Source organism: Vipera ursinii, assembly GCF_947247035.1.
Source record: "Vipera ursinii genome assembly, chromosome: 7".
NCBI classification, from domain to species: Eukaryota; Metazoa; Chordata; class Lepidosauria; order Squamata; family Viperidae; genus Vipera; species Vipera ursinii.
Genome location: NC_139521.1, coordinates 38,919,809 through 38,934,458, shown reverse-complemented (window position 1 = coordinate 38,934,458; position 14,650 = coordinate 38,919,809). Strand labels below are relative to the sequence as shown.

At 44.2% G+C, this 14,650-nt stretch overlaps 1 protein-coding gene across 1 annotated transcript in view; it reads right to left on the bottom strand.

The window, feature by feature from the left end:
* USP53 (ubiquitin specific peptidase 53) overlaps window positions 1-14,070 on the bottom strand; it is a 37,186-nt gene extending 23,116 nt beyond the window's left edge. Inside the window, exons 1-2 of the mRNA XM_083367601.1 lie at window positions 14,009-14,070; window positions 411-1,030 (exon numbers count right to left, since the gene is read on the bottom strand). Of these exons, the coding sequence (XP_083223727.1) occupies window positions 411-554 (144 nt within the window). The 5' untranslated portion in view covers window positions 555-1,030; window positions 14,009-14,070. The remainder of the gene's footprint in view (window positions 1-410; window positions 1,031-14,008) is intronic.
* Window positions 14,071-14,650: the final 580 nt, after the last annotated feature.

Here is a 14,650-nt window from a genome sequence, read left to right as displayed (position 1 = left end):
TAGGACAGAAATAAAATTAAACATTGCACTGATGAAGACCTTTGAAATCCATTGTACTTTTTAAAAAAATATATCTTTTTAGCATCCTATAAAATTAGTTCTTTCATTTTGATTTCATTCATTCTGCTTTGATTTCTTTGGTCTGGTCTATAATTTTTCCCTTGATTATCTCGTCTTAAATAGACAACCAAATAAAAATTACACTGTACTGGAGTTTATGACTAGTCAGAGTAATAATTTACTCTCTGTTGTCACTAGAAAGTCTTTTTTCTTACAAAGGTTATCAAAACAATCAAAAGTATGAAGTGGAAAACACTTGACATATAGTTACAGGAATATAGATTAATGTATCTTTCAGTGCTTTCACAACTCATGGAGCTCTTTGGGATTGATGTGTAGCTATTCCTTACCTGTACAGCACTGTTAAGAAAGCAGCTGTTTTGTCCTGGTTCATTTAACAAGCCTTTGGTCGGAGCCAAGGACATCACACTTCCAGGCTGATATACTTTTCCAAGATTTCCTCCAGGTTTTTTCAAGAATTTTACCCATGCCATTATTTACGAAACAAATATAGATTTATATAAAGGAAGATGTAATTTGAGCTAAACAAGGCAATTCAGACAGTAGCCTTTAAAAAATTATGGCACTGTGATCATGCTCCAAGTCTTCGGCTTGTACTTCAATAGCGTGGTTATGCTCTATTTGGTTTATGAAAATAGTTTTTAAAATCTGGTCAAAATAGAGCATAAGAATATCAGAAATTCCAGTGAATAAAGTTGATGTAATCTGATGTAAACTGTAAAAGATACTTATTGATAATAGTCTTCTTTATTTACATTCTAATGTAGTATCACTTTGTCAAAAGTTTTAAAAAATACAATAGCAACTATCAAAAATCAGACGTTCTTAGCTCGTATTGTACGCAGGGATTTTATGCTGATTCTTTTCTCTCAATATTGGAAATATATCACATTTCTTCTTTTGTGTCGCTGAAATAATTCTATGTATACTTCATATCATCTTTCAAAGTCTGAAAAAAACGGGAGTGGGAATTATGATTATACACTTTTTCACCATTTATAATCTTCTCTGCCTCCACCCAGAGAAAAAACTACCCAAGACCGAAACAGTATCAAAGAGGCCTGCACCAAAGTCACAAAGCACATGAGCATCGCTTCCAGTTACAGCCCCTGGGACAGACACTTTGCTTGATACCGCCTACTTAGTGAGCAAAAGAAGAAAGGGAGTGGCCAGTAAGCATATAAATAAATGGGCTGCTGGCAACAAAATGTCGAAAACATGCTTCAGGTTTTGTGTTGCTGTTTGCTTCAGATATTACCTAAACACAAGTAGATTTTTTTTTAAAATTCAGTATTTATTTACTTCTCATACTTTCCTATCACAAACTGTGGTTTAGATATGAAAACTCTCTCTCTCTCTCTCTCTCTCTCTCTCTCTCTCTCTCTCTCTCTCTCTCTCTCTCCCTCTCCCTCTCCCTCTCTCTCTCTCTCTCTCTCTCTCTCACACACACACACACACACACACACACACACTTTTACCTTGGGGAGTCTTTTGATTTCAAACCTTGTTTACTCAGACTTGTGATTTGCTAGGAATGCTGTTTTATTAGGACAGATACTTTTAATTTATTATCACACTGATTTAAGTAACGCTATGATTTCATATGAAATATGAAATAGTAAATGTTGTTTTAGTAACAGAGCTTGGATTTCATTGTTAATTCTGTTTCAGAGAAAAATATTAAACATTATTTCATAGGCATAGGTAACCACTATTTTTTAAAAGCACCACTGCAGCTAGAGTTTAATTTTATACAGTACTTTGAGTGCTTCAGAGAAGAAAGCTGTTAGCCTTTAATAAAGTTACTGTAGGTTCATCAGAAAGAGCCTTGTGTTTTCATGACACTGACTTAATAAACAGAGATATGAATTCATACAAGAAACACTAACTAAATTGCCAGACATGTGATTTCGTATCACATAGACTGATTTAATTGGCAAAGATGCATAACTCTCTCTCTCTGTGTCTCTGTCTCTCTCATTTAACAAACACTGGTTTATTGGGAATGAGTTTTGCAATTTTGGAAAAGTTCTTGTTTGTCACTTAAATTTTTTTCTTCAGAGAACTTTAAGTAACACTAGAAACAAATCAATTAGGATTAGTTTATTGGGGTGGGGAACTAGTATCTTAGTTAGAAACATTGGTTTACCAAGCTACAGACTTATATGTTTATATCATATGAAGAATATTATAGTATTATTGGACTTTTTGCCATAAACAGTAGCATAGCAAGGCAGAAATCAAATTGTGATTTCAATTTCTGCCAATTTGTCACAAAGAAAGAGAAAAAATGTGTGTAAGAGAAATTATGTAGCAAGAGATTATTTAACAAGCAGATATACCTTATTAGGGGAAGAAATGTCAGGAGGTGAACTTTCATTGTTTGACAAATTTAATATTTGAATTTTATTCTATTACGATGATGAAAAATCTCAGCTGATGTGGTTGAAGAAAATAGAAAGCTGCATGCTTGGTTTATAGAACATCTAATCAATAAATGAGTACCGTATATACTTGAGTATAAGCCGAATTTTTCAGCCCACTTTTTGGGCTGAAAAATTCCACTTCGGCTTATACTCCAGTCAACAAAAAAAACTTACCGAGGACTTGTGCGCGGCCGAGGCTTTGGTGCTTCCGGGATCGCCCGCACCTCTCCCAAGCCACCGCCGTCCGAGACCTGCCGAAGTTTGGGGAGGTTTGGGGAGGTGCGCGCGCACCTCCCCAAACTCCGCGCCTTGCCTGCCTGCTTCTTTCCGCAGCGGAAAGAAGCAGGCAGGCAGGGCGCGGAGGAACGGAGACTTGCCGACGTTTGGGGAGGTTTGGGCGCCTCCCCAAACCTCGGCAGGTCTCCGTTCCTCCGCGCAGACCTGCCGACGTTTGGGGAGGTTTGGGCGCCTCCCCAAACCTCCCCAAACCTCGGCAGGTCTCCGTTCCTCCTGCCGACCTTTGGGGAGGTTTGGGCGCCTCCCCAAACCTCCCCAAACCTCGGCAGGTCTCCGTTCCTCCTGCCGACCTTTGGGGAGGTTTGGGCGCCTCCCCAAACCTCGGCAGGTCTCCGTTCCTCCGCGCAGACCTGCCGACGTTTGGGAAGGTTTGGGCGCCTCCCCAAACCTCCCCAGGTCTCCGTTCCTGTTTGGGGAGGTTTGGGCGCCTCCCCAAACCTCCCCAAACCTCGGCAGGTCTCCGTTCCTGTTTGGGGAGGTTTGGGCGCCTCCCCAAACGTCCCCAAACCTCGGCAGGTCTCCGTTCCTGTTTGGGGAGCTTTGGGCGCCTCCCCAAACCTCGGCAGGTCTCCGTTCCTCCGCGCAGACCTGCCGACCTTTGGGGAGGTTTGGGCGCCTCCCCAAACGTCCCCAAACCTCGGCAGGTCTCCGTTCCTCCGCGCAGACCTGCCGACCTTTGGGGAGGTTTGGGCGCCTCCCCAAACGTCCCCAAACCTCGGCAGGTCTCCGTTCCTGTTTGGGGAGGTTTGGGCGCCTCCCCAAACCTCCCCAAACCTCGGCAGGTCTCCGTTCCTCCGCGCAGACCTGCCGACCTTTGGGGAGGTTTGGGCGCCTCCCCAAACGTCCCCAAACCTCGGCAGGTCTCCGTTCCTGTTTGGGGAGGTTTGGGCGCCTCCCCAAACGTCCCCAAACCTCGGCAGGTCTCCGTTCTTCCTGCCGACCTTTGGGGAGGTTTGGGCGCCTCTCCAAACCTCCCCAAACCTCGGCAGGTCTGCGCGGAGGAACGGAGACCTGCCGAGGTTTGGGGAGGTTTGGGGAGGTTTGGGGAGGCGCCCAAACCTCCCCAAACAGGAACGGAGACCTGCCGAGGTTTGGGGAGGTTTGGGGAGGCGCCCAAACCTCCCCAAACAGGAACGGAGACCTGCCGAGGTTTGGGGACGTTTGGGGAGGCGCCCAAACCTCCCCAAAGGTCGGCAGGTCTGCGCGGAGGAACGGAGACCTGCCGAGGTTTGGGGACGTTTGGGGAGGCGCCCAAACCTCCCCAAACAGGAACGGAGACCTGCCGAGGTTTGGGGACGTTTGGGGAGGCGCCCAAACCTCCCCAAAGGTCGGCAGGTCTGCGCGGAGGAACGGAGACCTGCCGAGGTTTGGGGACGTTTGGGGAGGCGCCCAAACCTCCCCAAACAGGAACGGAGACCTGCCGAGGTTTGGGGACGTTTGGGGAGGCGCCCAAACCTCCCCAAAGGTCGGCAGGTCTGCGCGGAGGAACGGAGACCTGCCGAGGTTTGGGGAGGTTTGGGGAGGCGCCCAAACCTCCCCAAACAGGAACGGAGACCTGCCGAGGTTTGGGGACGTTTGGGGAGGCGCCCAAACCTCCCCAAAGGTCGGCAGGTCTGCGCGGAGGAACGGAGACCTGCCGAGGTTTGGGGACGTTTGGGGAGGCGCCCAAACCTCCCCAAACAGGAACGGAGACCTGCCGAGGTTTGGGGAGGTTTGGGGAGGCGCCCAAACCTCCCCAAAGGTCGGCAGGTCTGCGCGGAGGAACGGAGACCTGCCGAGGTTTGGGGAGGTTTGGGGAGGCGCCCAAAGCTCCCCAAACAGGAACGGAGACCTGCCGAGGTTTGGGGACGTTTGGGGAGGCGCCCAAACCTCCCCAAAGGTCGGCAGGTCTGCGCGGAGGAACGGAGACCTGCCGAGGTTTGGGGACGTTTGGGGAGGCGCCCAAACCTCCCCAAAGGTCGGCAGGTCTGCGCGGAGGAACGGAGACCTGCCGAGGTTTGGGGAGGTTTGGGGAGGCGCCCAAACCTCCCCAAACAGGAACGGAGACCTGCCGAGGTTTGGGGAGGTTTGGGGAGGCGCCCAAACCTCCCCAAACAGGAACGGAGACCTGCCAAGGTTTGGGGACGTTTGGGGAGGCGCCCAAACCTCCCCAAAGGTCGGCAGGTCTGCGCGGAGGAACGGAGACCTGCCGAGGTTTGGGGAGGTTTGGGGAGGCGCCCAAACCTCCCCAAACAGGAACGGAGACCTGCCCAGGTTTGGGGAGGTTTGGGGAGGCGCCCAAACCTCCCCAAACAGGAACGGAGACCTGCCGAGGTTTGGGGACGTTTGGGGAGGCGCCCAAACCTCCCCAAAGGTCGGCAGGTCTGCGCGGAGGAACGGAGACCTGCCGAGGTTTGGGGACGTTTGGGGAGGCGCCCAAACCTCCCCAAACAGGAACGGAGACCTGCCGAGGTTTGGGGAGGTTTGGGGAGGCGCCCAAACCTCCCCAAAGGTCGGCAGGTCTGCGCGGAGGAACGGAGACCTGCCGAGGTTTGGGGAGGTTTGGGGAGGCGCCCAAAGCTCCCCAAACAGGAACGGAGACCTGCCGAGGTTTGAGGACGTTTGGGGAGGCGCCCAAACCTCCCCAAAGGTCGGCAGGTCTGCGCGGAGGAACGGAGACCTGCCGAGGTTTGGGGAGGTTTGGGGAGGCGCCCAAACCTCCCCAAACAGGAACGGAGACCTGCCCAGGTTTGGGGAGGTTTGGGGAGGCGCCCAAACCTCCCCAAACAGGAACGGAGACCTGCCGAGGTTTGGGGACGTTTGGGGAGGCGCCCAAACCTCCCCAAAGGTCGGCAGGTCTGCGCGGAGGAACGGAGACCTGCCGAGGTTTGGGGACGTTTGGGGAGGCGCCCAAACCTCCCCAAACAGGAACGGAGACCTGGGGAGGTTTGGGGAGGCGCCCAAACCTTCCCAAACGTCGGCAGGTCTGCGCGGAGGAACGGAGACCTGCCGAGGTTTGGGGAGGCGCCCAAACCTCCCCAAAGGTCGGCAGGAGGAACGGAGACCTGCCGAGGTTTGGGGAGGTTTGGGGAGGCGCCCAAACCTCCCCAAAGGTCGGCAGGAGGAACGGAGACCTGCCGAGGTTTGGGGAGGTTTGGGGAGGCGCCCAAACCTCCCCAAAGGTCGGCAGGTCTGCGCGGAGGAACGGAGACCTGCAGAGGTTTGGGGAGGTTTGGGGAGGCGCCCAAACCTCCCCAAAGGTCGGCAGGAGGAACGGAGACCTGCCGAGGTTTGGGGAGGTTTGGGGAGGCGCCCAAACCTCCCCAAAGGTCGGCAGGAGGAACGGAGACCTGCCGAGGTTTGGGGAGGCGCCCAAACCTCCCCAAAGGTCGGCAGGTCTGCGCGGAGGAACGGAGACCTGCCGAGGTTTGGGGAGGTTTGGGGAGGCGCCCAAACCTCCCCAAAGGTCGGCAGGAGGAACGGAGACCTGCCGAGGTTTGGGGAGGCGCCCAAACCTCCCCAAAGGTCGGCAGGAGGAACGGAGACCTGCCGACGAGCCGACGAGCCGCGGCCACACAGGGTATTCCTGTGTATTCAGGCTTGCAAAATGGCGGATCGAGCCTCTGCTGGCGGCAGAGGCTTGCAGAACGGCGGATCGGCTTATACTCGAGTCAATAACTTTTTCCAGTTTTTGGGGGTGAAATTGGGGGTCTCGGCTTATACTCGAGTCGGCTTATACTCAAGTATATACGGTAATTTGCAAAATCAGTGGAATATCACTATTTTAATTCTTGAGATTAAGGCAGGACCAGATATTAAGAAAAGATGCTAGCAATCTGCAATCAATTAAGATACATTTTCAATGTCAGTAAAATTGTGAGTGTGGTTTGACCTGAATGACAGAATTGTTTCCAGAGGTAGGAAACTTTGAATCCAAAAACACTGGTTGACAAGTGGCAGAGACTTCTGATTTTGTTTTACAAGTAATGGCATAAGAAGAATTATAACAGAAAGTGGTTTATAAAGAGCAATAAAGAGCAAAGGATATTGATTTTGAAACATTCCTCAGGTTCAGTCAACCCTATTGATAGTGACTAAAGAAACTGACATATGTGCAGTACATATTTTAAAGGAATGAAAAATAAATAAATTCAGGAAAGTACAGTTCATTATACTGTATTATTTCAATAGTTTATGGGTTTGTATATTATCTTTATAATTATTGTTCATCACCCATAGATATGCATTTAAGATGGATGGCTGAATAGTCTAAATAAATAAAACAGTATGGTTTAATTACATAATAATCCCATCCATGGGCTTCAAAAGTGAAAATATGGAAACTTAATATAAAGCAAATGTGCAAGGCTAAATATAGCAGACACAAAATGTAGAAGAGAATGAATAAAAATGATTTTTTTGAAAATGGTTTTAACATGGTATAATTTAGGATTCAGTGAAGTAACTGAACTATATATATTTTTACCTATATACAGTTGTACCAATATTTATTCATAGCATTTGTTTACTGTCTATAAAATGATTAAGAATTGGCTCAGCTTCCTCTTTTCTCTGGATAACGTACTACAAAGATAATTCTGCAACAATGCCTTAATAACGAAGAAATTTAGAAAAAATATGCAGAATACTAAGTATCTTTTTTATAATCAGCAAACTAAAAATGCTGGTCAGCTTTTAGAACTGAATTATGTGAATTGTTCTGATTCAAAGAGGCTTGTAAGTTTACACAAAATCAATAAAAGCAATTTGTAACCTATCTAAACAGAAGAAATTGGGAGAAGACTGTTCCATAACATATAAAGATAATGATGTATTATTATACTCTTTTATCAAAGCATGCTGTAAAAGAAACAGTAAGAAAATCATAATAATTAAAAATCAGTCCAATGAAATTGCTCAGAATCAAATAAAATTGAGACAGATCCAGTCCGATATACATATTTTGGATAAAAATGTTAATGATGGCAGACAGTGGGAAAAAGGCAAGGCTGTTTGAGTAGCGTAATAGTCAAAAGATAAAGGAAAGCAAGCCATGGGAGAAGTGAGTAAATTGGTCAGCTGTGATAAATGAAAGCACAAGAAAGATGAGAGGAATGAACAAATGGTCAGTATAGAGCAGGGGTCTTCAAGCTTGGCCCTTTTATGACTTGTGGACCTCATCTCCCAGAATTTCTCAGCCAAGCACACTGGCTGAGGAATTCTGGGAGTTGAAGTCCACAAGTCATAAAAGGGCCAAGTTTGAAGACCCCTAGTATAGAGGATTATAAAGAAGGAATTCAACAATTGTTAAGTAAACATCAGCTTAGACTGGATACATAAGAAGAGTCAAGGATAAAACTCCAGATTGTCCCACCACCTTGACTATATTTAGTATAAAACAGGTAGAATGTGTGTGTGTAATATCTTGTAACCATAGAGTTCTAATAGTGCATATCATCTACGAGTATTCTATCTCAAAGGGCTGACAGTCAGGTAGGCTATACTTAATTCAAATTAAGAACTAATGGGAAATGAAGGGAAGGGAGGTTTGTGTGTGCTTATTGCATGTAATTAATTACAAAAGTAATAAAAAAAATTAAGACATTCTAGTCATTAAGTTCTTATTCGGCGAGAATGTATTCTTTTGTTCATAAGTTATATCTTTCATTTTTTAAAATACTGCTGAATTAATTCCTAGAACAAAGTCAGTGATTTAGTCATCTAGTTAGTTACTTGTTAAGAATCCATATGCAAGAAGCTTATTCTTAAATATCAATATTTCAAGTTATTTCAGGATTCAGTTATAATTCCTATGGTAATCTCATAAATATTTTATATTATTATGACTGATGTACAGTCAGAGCAGTGTTTTTCTACATACTATATTAAAACAAAAAACAAAACCTAAATCCTTACCAGGTTCTATTTGGTTCTGCTACGTTTTTTAAAAAAATTAACTGATTCTAAACTGTGGGGTATAGTGTTTTTTTTAACATCAGCTGATCTAAACAGCAAAGAATTATTTTAGATTGCAAAGAACAGCTATAATTACATCATGATGGTGCTGGAAAAAAGCTTAAGACCTCTTGAGTCTTTGGTTGTAGTTTCATCCATTCTTTCATTCCGTGGAAGACAAGAAAGAGAAAGAATACCGTAACTCAAGGAATGAAGGAACTAACTACACAAATGAAGTGAGTGGAGAGATTTGGGTCTCCCCAAATTATGATTGAAATTATTCAGATGGTATATTATTGGTATTAAACAGACTATTCCTCAGAAGGAAGAAATATTTTGTATCACAGCATGGTAATTTTCATTAGGGAGGCTTGAAAAGTCAAAAGAAAATTTCTCAAATAAGGATCTTGGATAAAGAGCTGTTTACTGTAGAAAGAGAAGGTGTTGAAGTAGAGGTTTCTAAACCATTCAGTAAAAAATACATATACTGTATGATTATTGATACATAAAACTGTCTATACACTTAATGTTTAAAGGTAAATGTTTCCCCATTCCAGTCATGTCTGACTCTAGGGGGCAGTGTTCGTTTCCCAGCCAAAGGATGCAGCTGTTGTCTGAAGATGCTTCAGTGGTCATGTAGCCAGCATGATTATACGCCAAGGTGCACAGAACACTGTTACCTTCCCACCAAAGACATACCTATTTATCTACTTGCATTTGCGTGCTTTCAAATTGCTAGTTTAGCAGGAGATGAGGCAAGAATGGGGCAAGCTTACCCTGTCACACAGTATTTGTGTTTTGAACTACAAATCTTTCAGTTGAGAAGCCCAGCTTCTCAACCACTAGGCCAGTGTGTCCCCCTACACTAATGTTTACAATATGAGAAATATGATGACTTTAGGTTTTGCTATAGAACATAAAATATAATAATTGAAACTTGGCAGAATGCTTTTCATGACTAGATTAGAGCAACAAAAAGACACAGTTTGTTCAGAAGAAACAGAAACAATAGAAATAGAGAAGGAATTGCACTATATGTTAAAAATATCTTGGGAGTTAAAAATAAACTTAATAAAACTGTAAAATCATCTGAATGATATAAAAAAGTACTGTTGGTATCTACTATTACTTGTCAAGAAGATATAGTTGAAATCTTCATAATGCAAAGTGTAGACCTTTCAAACAAACAAAACTGTACGTATAAGAAGCTTTAACTACCCTATCATCTGTTGGAAGACTAAGTATCAGCTCACCGCTTCTAGGAATTTGTGAAATTTGTTTCTGATAACTTTTTCCTTCAGAGGGAAGAAGGCACAAGAGAATCAGCTAGCCTTAACATAATACTAAGAAATGCTTAATTAAGTAGAAATGCATGACCAAAAGTGTATCTTATACATCAAGAAAGCAGTTTTTAATAAACTCAGAGCATTGCTAAGTAGGGGACTTTGACAAAAGAAACTAATGGAAATCAGGCTTAAGAGATACTAAAACTTTAACTGCAAACAATATGGAAAAAGTGAAGATTAGCAGAAACAGATAAACACTGAGAATGTTTTAAAAATATGAAACAAAAAGATCATAGGAAACAAATACAATAATAGGTCAACAAGAAAAAATAGGTAACCTGGAATTTCCTGGTCCTGGAGCCTCTACTTTTCAGTATTTTCATGGAGTTATATGAAGACTTAAAAGGAAGCTTATGAGATTTGGAAATGATATAACACGGAATGGGATGCAGTATTTAATAATGTAGAAGACAGAAATAAACTTCAAAATTATCTTGATGAGCTATCAGCTGAAAGTAATAGTGATGTCTGATAGGGACAAATGCAGAAGTTTAAAAAACAAAACTCAAAATATAGAATACTTCTCCTTCATTGATAGAATACTTAACCTGACAGCAGTGAAAAAGATATTGAATAATAGTTGAGTGCACACTGTTACATGAGTATGAGCTAGCTGCTAGCAGAATGACATGCTAGAAAAAAAGCAATTGTGGTATGAAGCTACATTAGCAGAAGTATAATTTCCAAATCAGACATTTTTTCTCCTTTGGTCAGACTTGGTTGCAGTTATGAACATCAGAAAAAATGGAACTGATTCAGAGCAGTGGGGAAAGAGGATGTTCAGGGCACGACCCAAAAAATCTTATGAAGAGAGATTGAAGAGGTGGGTATACTTAGCCTTCAGAAAATGAGTGAAGACATTACAGCACATTTACAGACACTACAGCACAGCTGTAAACAGGAGCAGAACAATGTAGAAAGGCTATTGCCTATACCAGGGGTAGGCAACCTTGGCTGGCTAAGGAATTCTGGGAGTTGAAGTCCACGAGTCATAAAAGAGCCAAGGATGCCTACCCCTGGCCTATACCCTTTTACTGTTTCAGACTTCCAGGAAACACCTGATAATTATGTTTGAAAACAGCATGCCAATAAAGAACCCTTTCTATGATTAATGTAACTTTTATGTTCCTAGATAGTATTAACAAGCCATTTGAGCAAGCCATCCCTAATGTAATCTCTGCCATGTCAATCATTATTCCATTATCAATAATAAAAGCAGTCCTAATGGAGGCATCCCATTCTGGAGATGGCTAATAGAAAAGGAAAAGATCCCACCTCTACTGTTTACACATTAGTATTTTTAATCCATTTTGTTGTTAATTTTAATATGTTTTCAACTTTTAATTGTTTTATACTGTTATTTATGGCATTTTAAACCATCCAGAGTCATTTGATAGTAAGATGGGCAGTATATAAATTTAATAAATATTGAGAGCAATTATCTTGTCTGGTATGAAATGTATCAGCACTATCATAACAATTTCCACTAAAAGAACAATGAAATAATATTCAACTCATGTTTACTTTTTCAATCTGGTTTTAAATTTTATGTCCTGCCCTTTGGCTATCTTCAATCAATATTTTAATTGCTACATTGTAGTAAAATATCTATAATCATTCATTATTATATTCATTATTTTAAGAAAAGTCTTGGTTATTTTACTATCATTTTGAAAGTGCATTTTTATTTCAAGATTTTTTTAGATGCACATGAAACACTGATGCTGTGAAAGCACGCGCACACGCGCACACACGCACACACACGATTTTGCAGATAAATCTTAATGTTCTCCAAATAAAGAGAATGAAAATGAGCACTTTTGTTTACTGCTAAAATAATGTGTATCTGTACATTATACAGCATATGAATGTATTCAATAAGGGATTATGCATCCATTTTTCAAATAATAATTTAATTTAACCCCCCAAAAAAGACTCCAATTTCAACTCACATGTTTCTAGTGGAAACTGATCCATAACTGAGAAGCAGCTGAATAGTTTTATTTAATAATTTGTATTTTTTAAATAATTGGATAGAGAAGGTTATAAGAATGGAAACAAGCACAGATAACCTATGTGTTAAATTTAAATTTACAATGTGGCAACCCTACATCAAACACAAATTTCATCAGGCATCAACATAATTAGCAAGTAACAATCTCAGCTAACTATTCTTAAGAGAAAAATGTATTTTGTTAAAATATTTCTAACATATAATGAAATTAAAACACGTATGTTAATTAAATTTTTGTTAAGTTCTAGGCTTAAAAATATATTCATAGTTCTAAAATTACTAAAACATGTTTAAACTTCATTAAAGTCTGTTCCTGACTCCTATGTTATAAGCAACAGCATTTTAAGAATTTGATATCTGACACATCTATGCCTACTTGTAGTAATATGTACCATTTTCAAGAAATACAAAGAACAGGTTTCATACACTTTCCTTGAACCTGAATATAGACATCTATGGTTAAAACGCAACCCAGTTATATAACTTTCCAAAATTATCATTCATTTTGAAATTGAATCTTTTTATCCCTTCAATGTGAATATTGATAGATACCCCAATTAGTCTTTATACAAGCCAAGTTTATTATTTTTGACTGCACATCCAATTTCAAAAGTGCCCAAGTGTCCATCCAACCTGAAAACTTTCATAGGCTTAACTTGTCTCGACTATTCTAATCTACAGGATTTCTGCTTTGGCTTAAAGCTCTGCAAATACAAGCGAATCACAAATAATAGAACACCCGATCGTTTTAACAATCCTACATTTGACGGACCTCACTTCTTACTGTAAATAAATTAAAAAAACAACAACAACAAGACCTTCCGGTACTTTCCCTCCTCTTTTTCCCTACCGAGTTAGCCAGCCACTTGGAACTGCGGAGGGTTGGAGATGGGCTTTGGGAGGGATACTCCTGTGCTGTTATTTATTTTATTTGATTTTATTTTATTTTAATCCCATTTATATCCCGCCCTTCTCCGAAGACTCAGGGCGGCTTACAATCCAAGCACAAATCAGTGTGCTTAGCAATATTATTCCTCAGTCTACACCAGGGGTCGGCAACCTTGGCTCTTTTATGACTCGCGGACTTCAACTCCCAGAATTCCCGAGCCAGCATAGCTGGCTCGGGAATTCTGGGAGTTGAAGTCCGCGAGTCATAAAAGAGCCAAGGTTGCCGACCCCTGGTCTACACACTCACAAAAGCCTCCAGGTTAAAGAGCAAGGAGGCAGAAGGGGAGGGAGGAGTGTCATTTTCCACGTTGCTAAGAGTTAACACACTAATTGTGGAGCCTTACGGAAGAAGCCGCGCACGTAGGTAAACAAGAAGGAGCAGAGTTAACGAAGGCAGCTGGACGGCGCAGCAACCAGAACGGAGAAGGGAGGGAGGGGGGTTTGTAAAGCAAAGGAAAGGCTTTTTAGTCGCCGTTCCTCTTTTCCTAGCAGACTCAGCAAGGGATGCCCTACTAAAAGATAGGAAGCCGACTCTCTTGGCACGACCCTCGTCATTCACCCAGCTTGCCCATGCACCCCGCGGAAACTTCCAGGAGGCTGCGTCCAAGCGAGCCAGAAGGAAAAGGAAGGAAAAGCCGCCGCACCTAGACCGGGCACCCTCGGACTCTTTCCCAGCCCGCCCAACGGAGGTTTCCCCACCTTGCCGCCCCAAGGAAAGCCTTTTAGCTCCGGGTCGGTGTGAGCACGACCCGAGGCCCTTCCTCCTTCCCTCGCTCCCACTTGGCGACTCGGAGGGAGCAGCAGCAGCAGCGCCGGGGCCCTCTGGGCTGGCCGGGCTCTGCCCTTCTCGCTTTTCGTCTGGGCGTCAGAAGAAGCCGCCCGAGTCTCGCGGGGCAATAGAACTCAGCCGGGTCGCCTGGAGATAAACGCTCAATCCCTGCTTTTCCCCGCGGAGGGCTTACCGCCGGCCGCCTCGACGACCGCTCTTCCCCATCCCGACCGCGACTCCCGCCGACGATCCGGCTGCGCCTGAAGCGACCGAGCTCCTTCCCCCGCCCCCATCGCCCTGCTCCCGCCCCCCTCGACTCTCAGTTAACTTTCTTCCTCCTGCCTCCAGCCAAGCACGCGCGGCCGCCGCTGGGAAGGGGCGGGGCGGAGAAACCACCGTCCCGGAGCGCTCGGAAGGCGGGCGTGCGTGCGTGCGTGCGCGCGCGCGCTGGTGGGGGGGGGGGAGCGGAGGAGCTGCTGACTCTGGCGGGAGGGGTCAGGCCTCCTTCAGACGCCAGCGAGAGAGGCCGGCTTCCGATTGGAGGGAGAGGAAAACCACGAAGAAGGTACGCGGGAAGCGATTGGAAGTGCGGGGTTGGGAGGACGCTGCCGGAAGAGCCCATTCGGATCTCTTGACACCTGCTCTCCCCCTCCCCCGACTTCTCTGTCTCGCCCGGCGGGGAATTGCGGAAGTGGACGCTGGGCGGCTAGGCTAGGTTGGTGCGCTAGGTTGGTTTGCGTGTTGGAAGGAGAACATGCAAGATGGGGAGAATCAGATTGGGAATGTGTTCGTATATGAATGTGGTTGCTCTGCTTAAAATTGGTGTACCGAATGA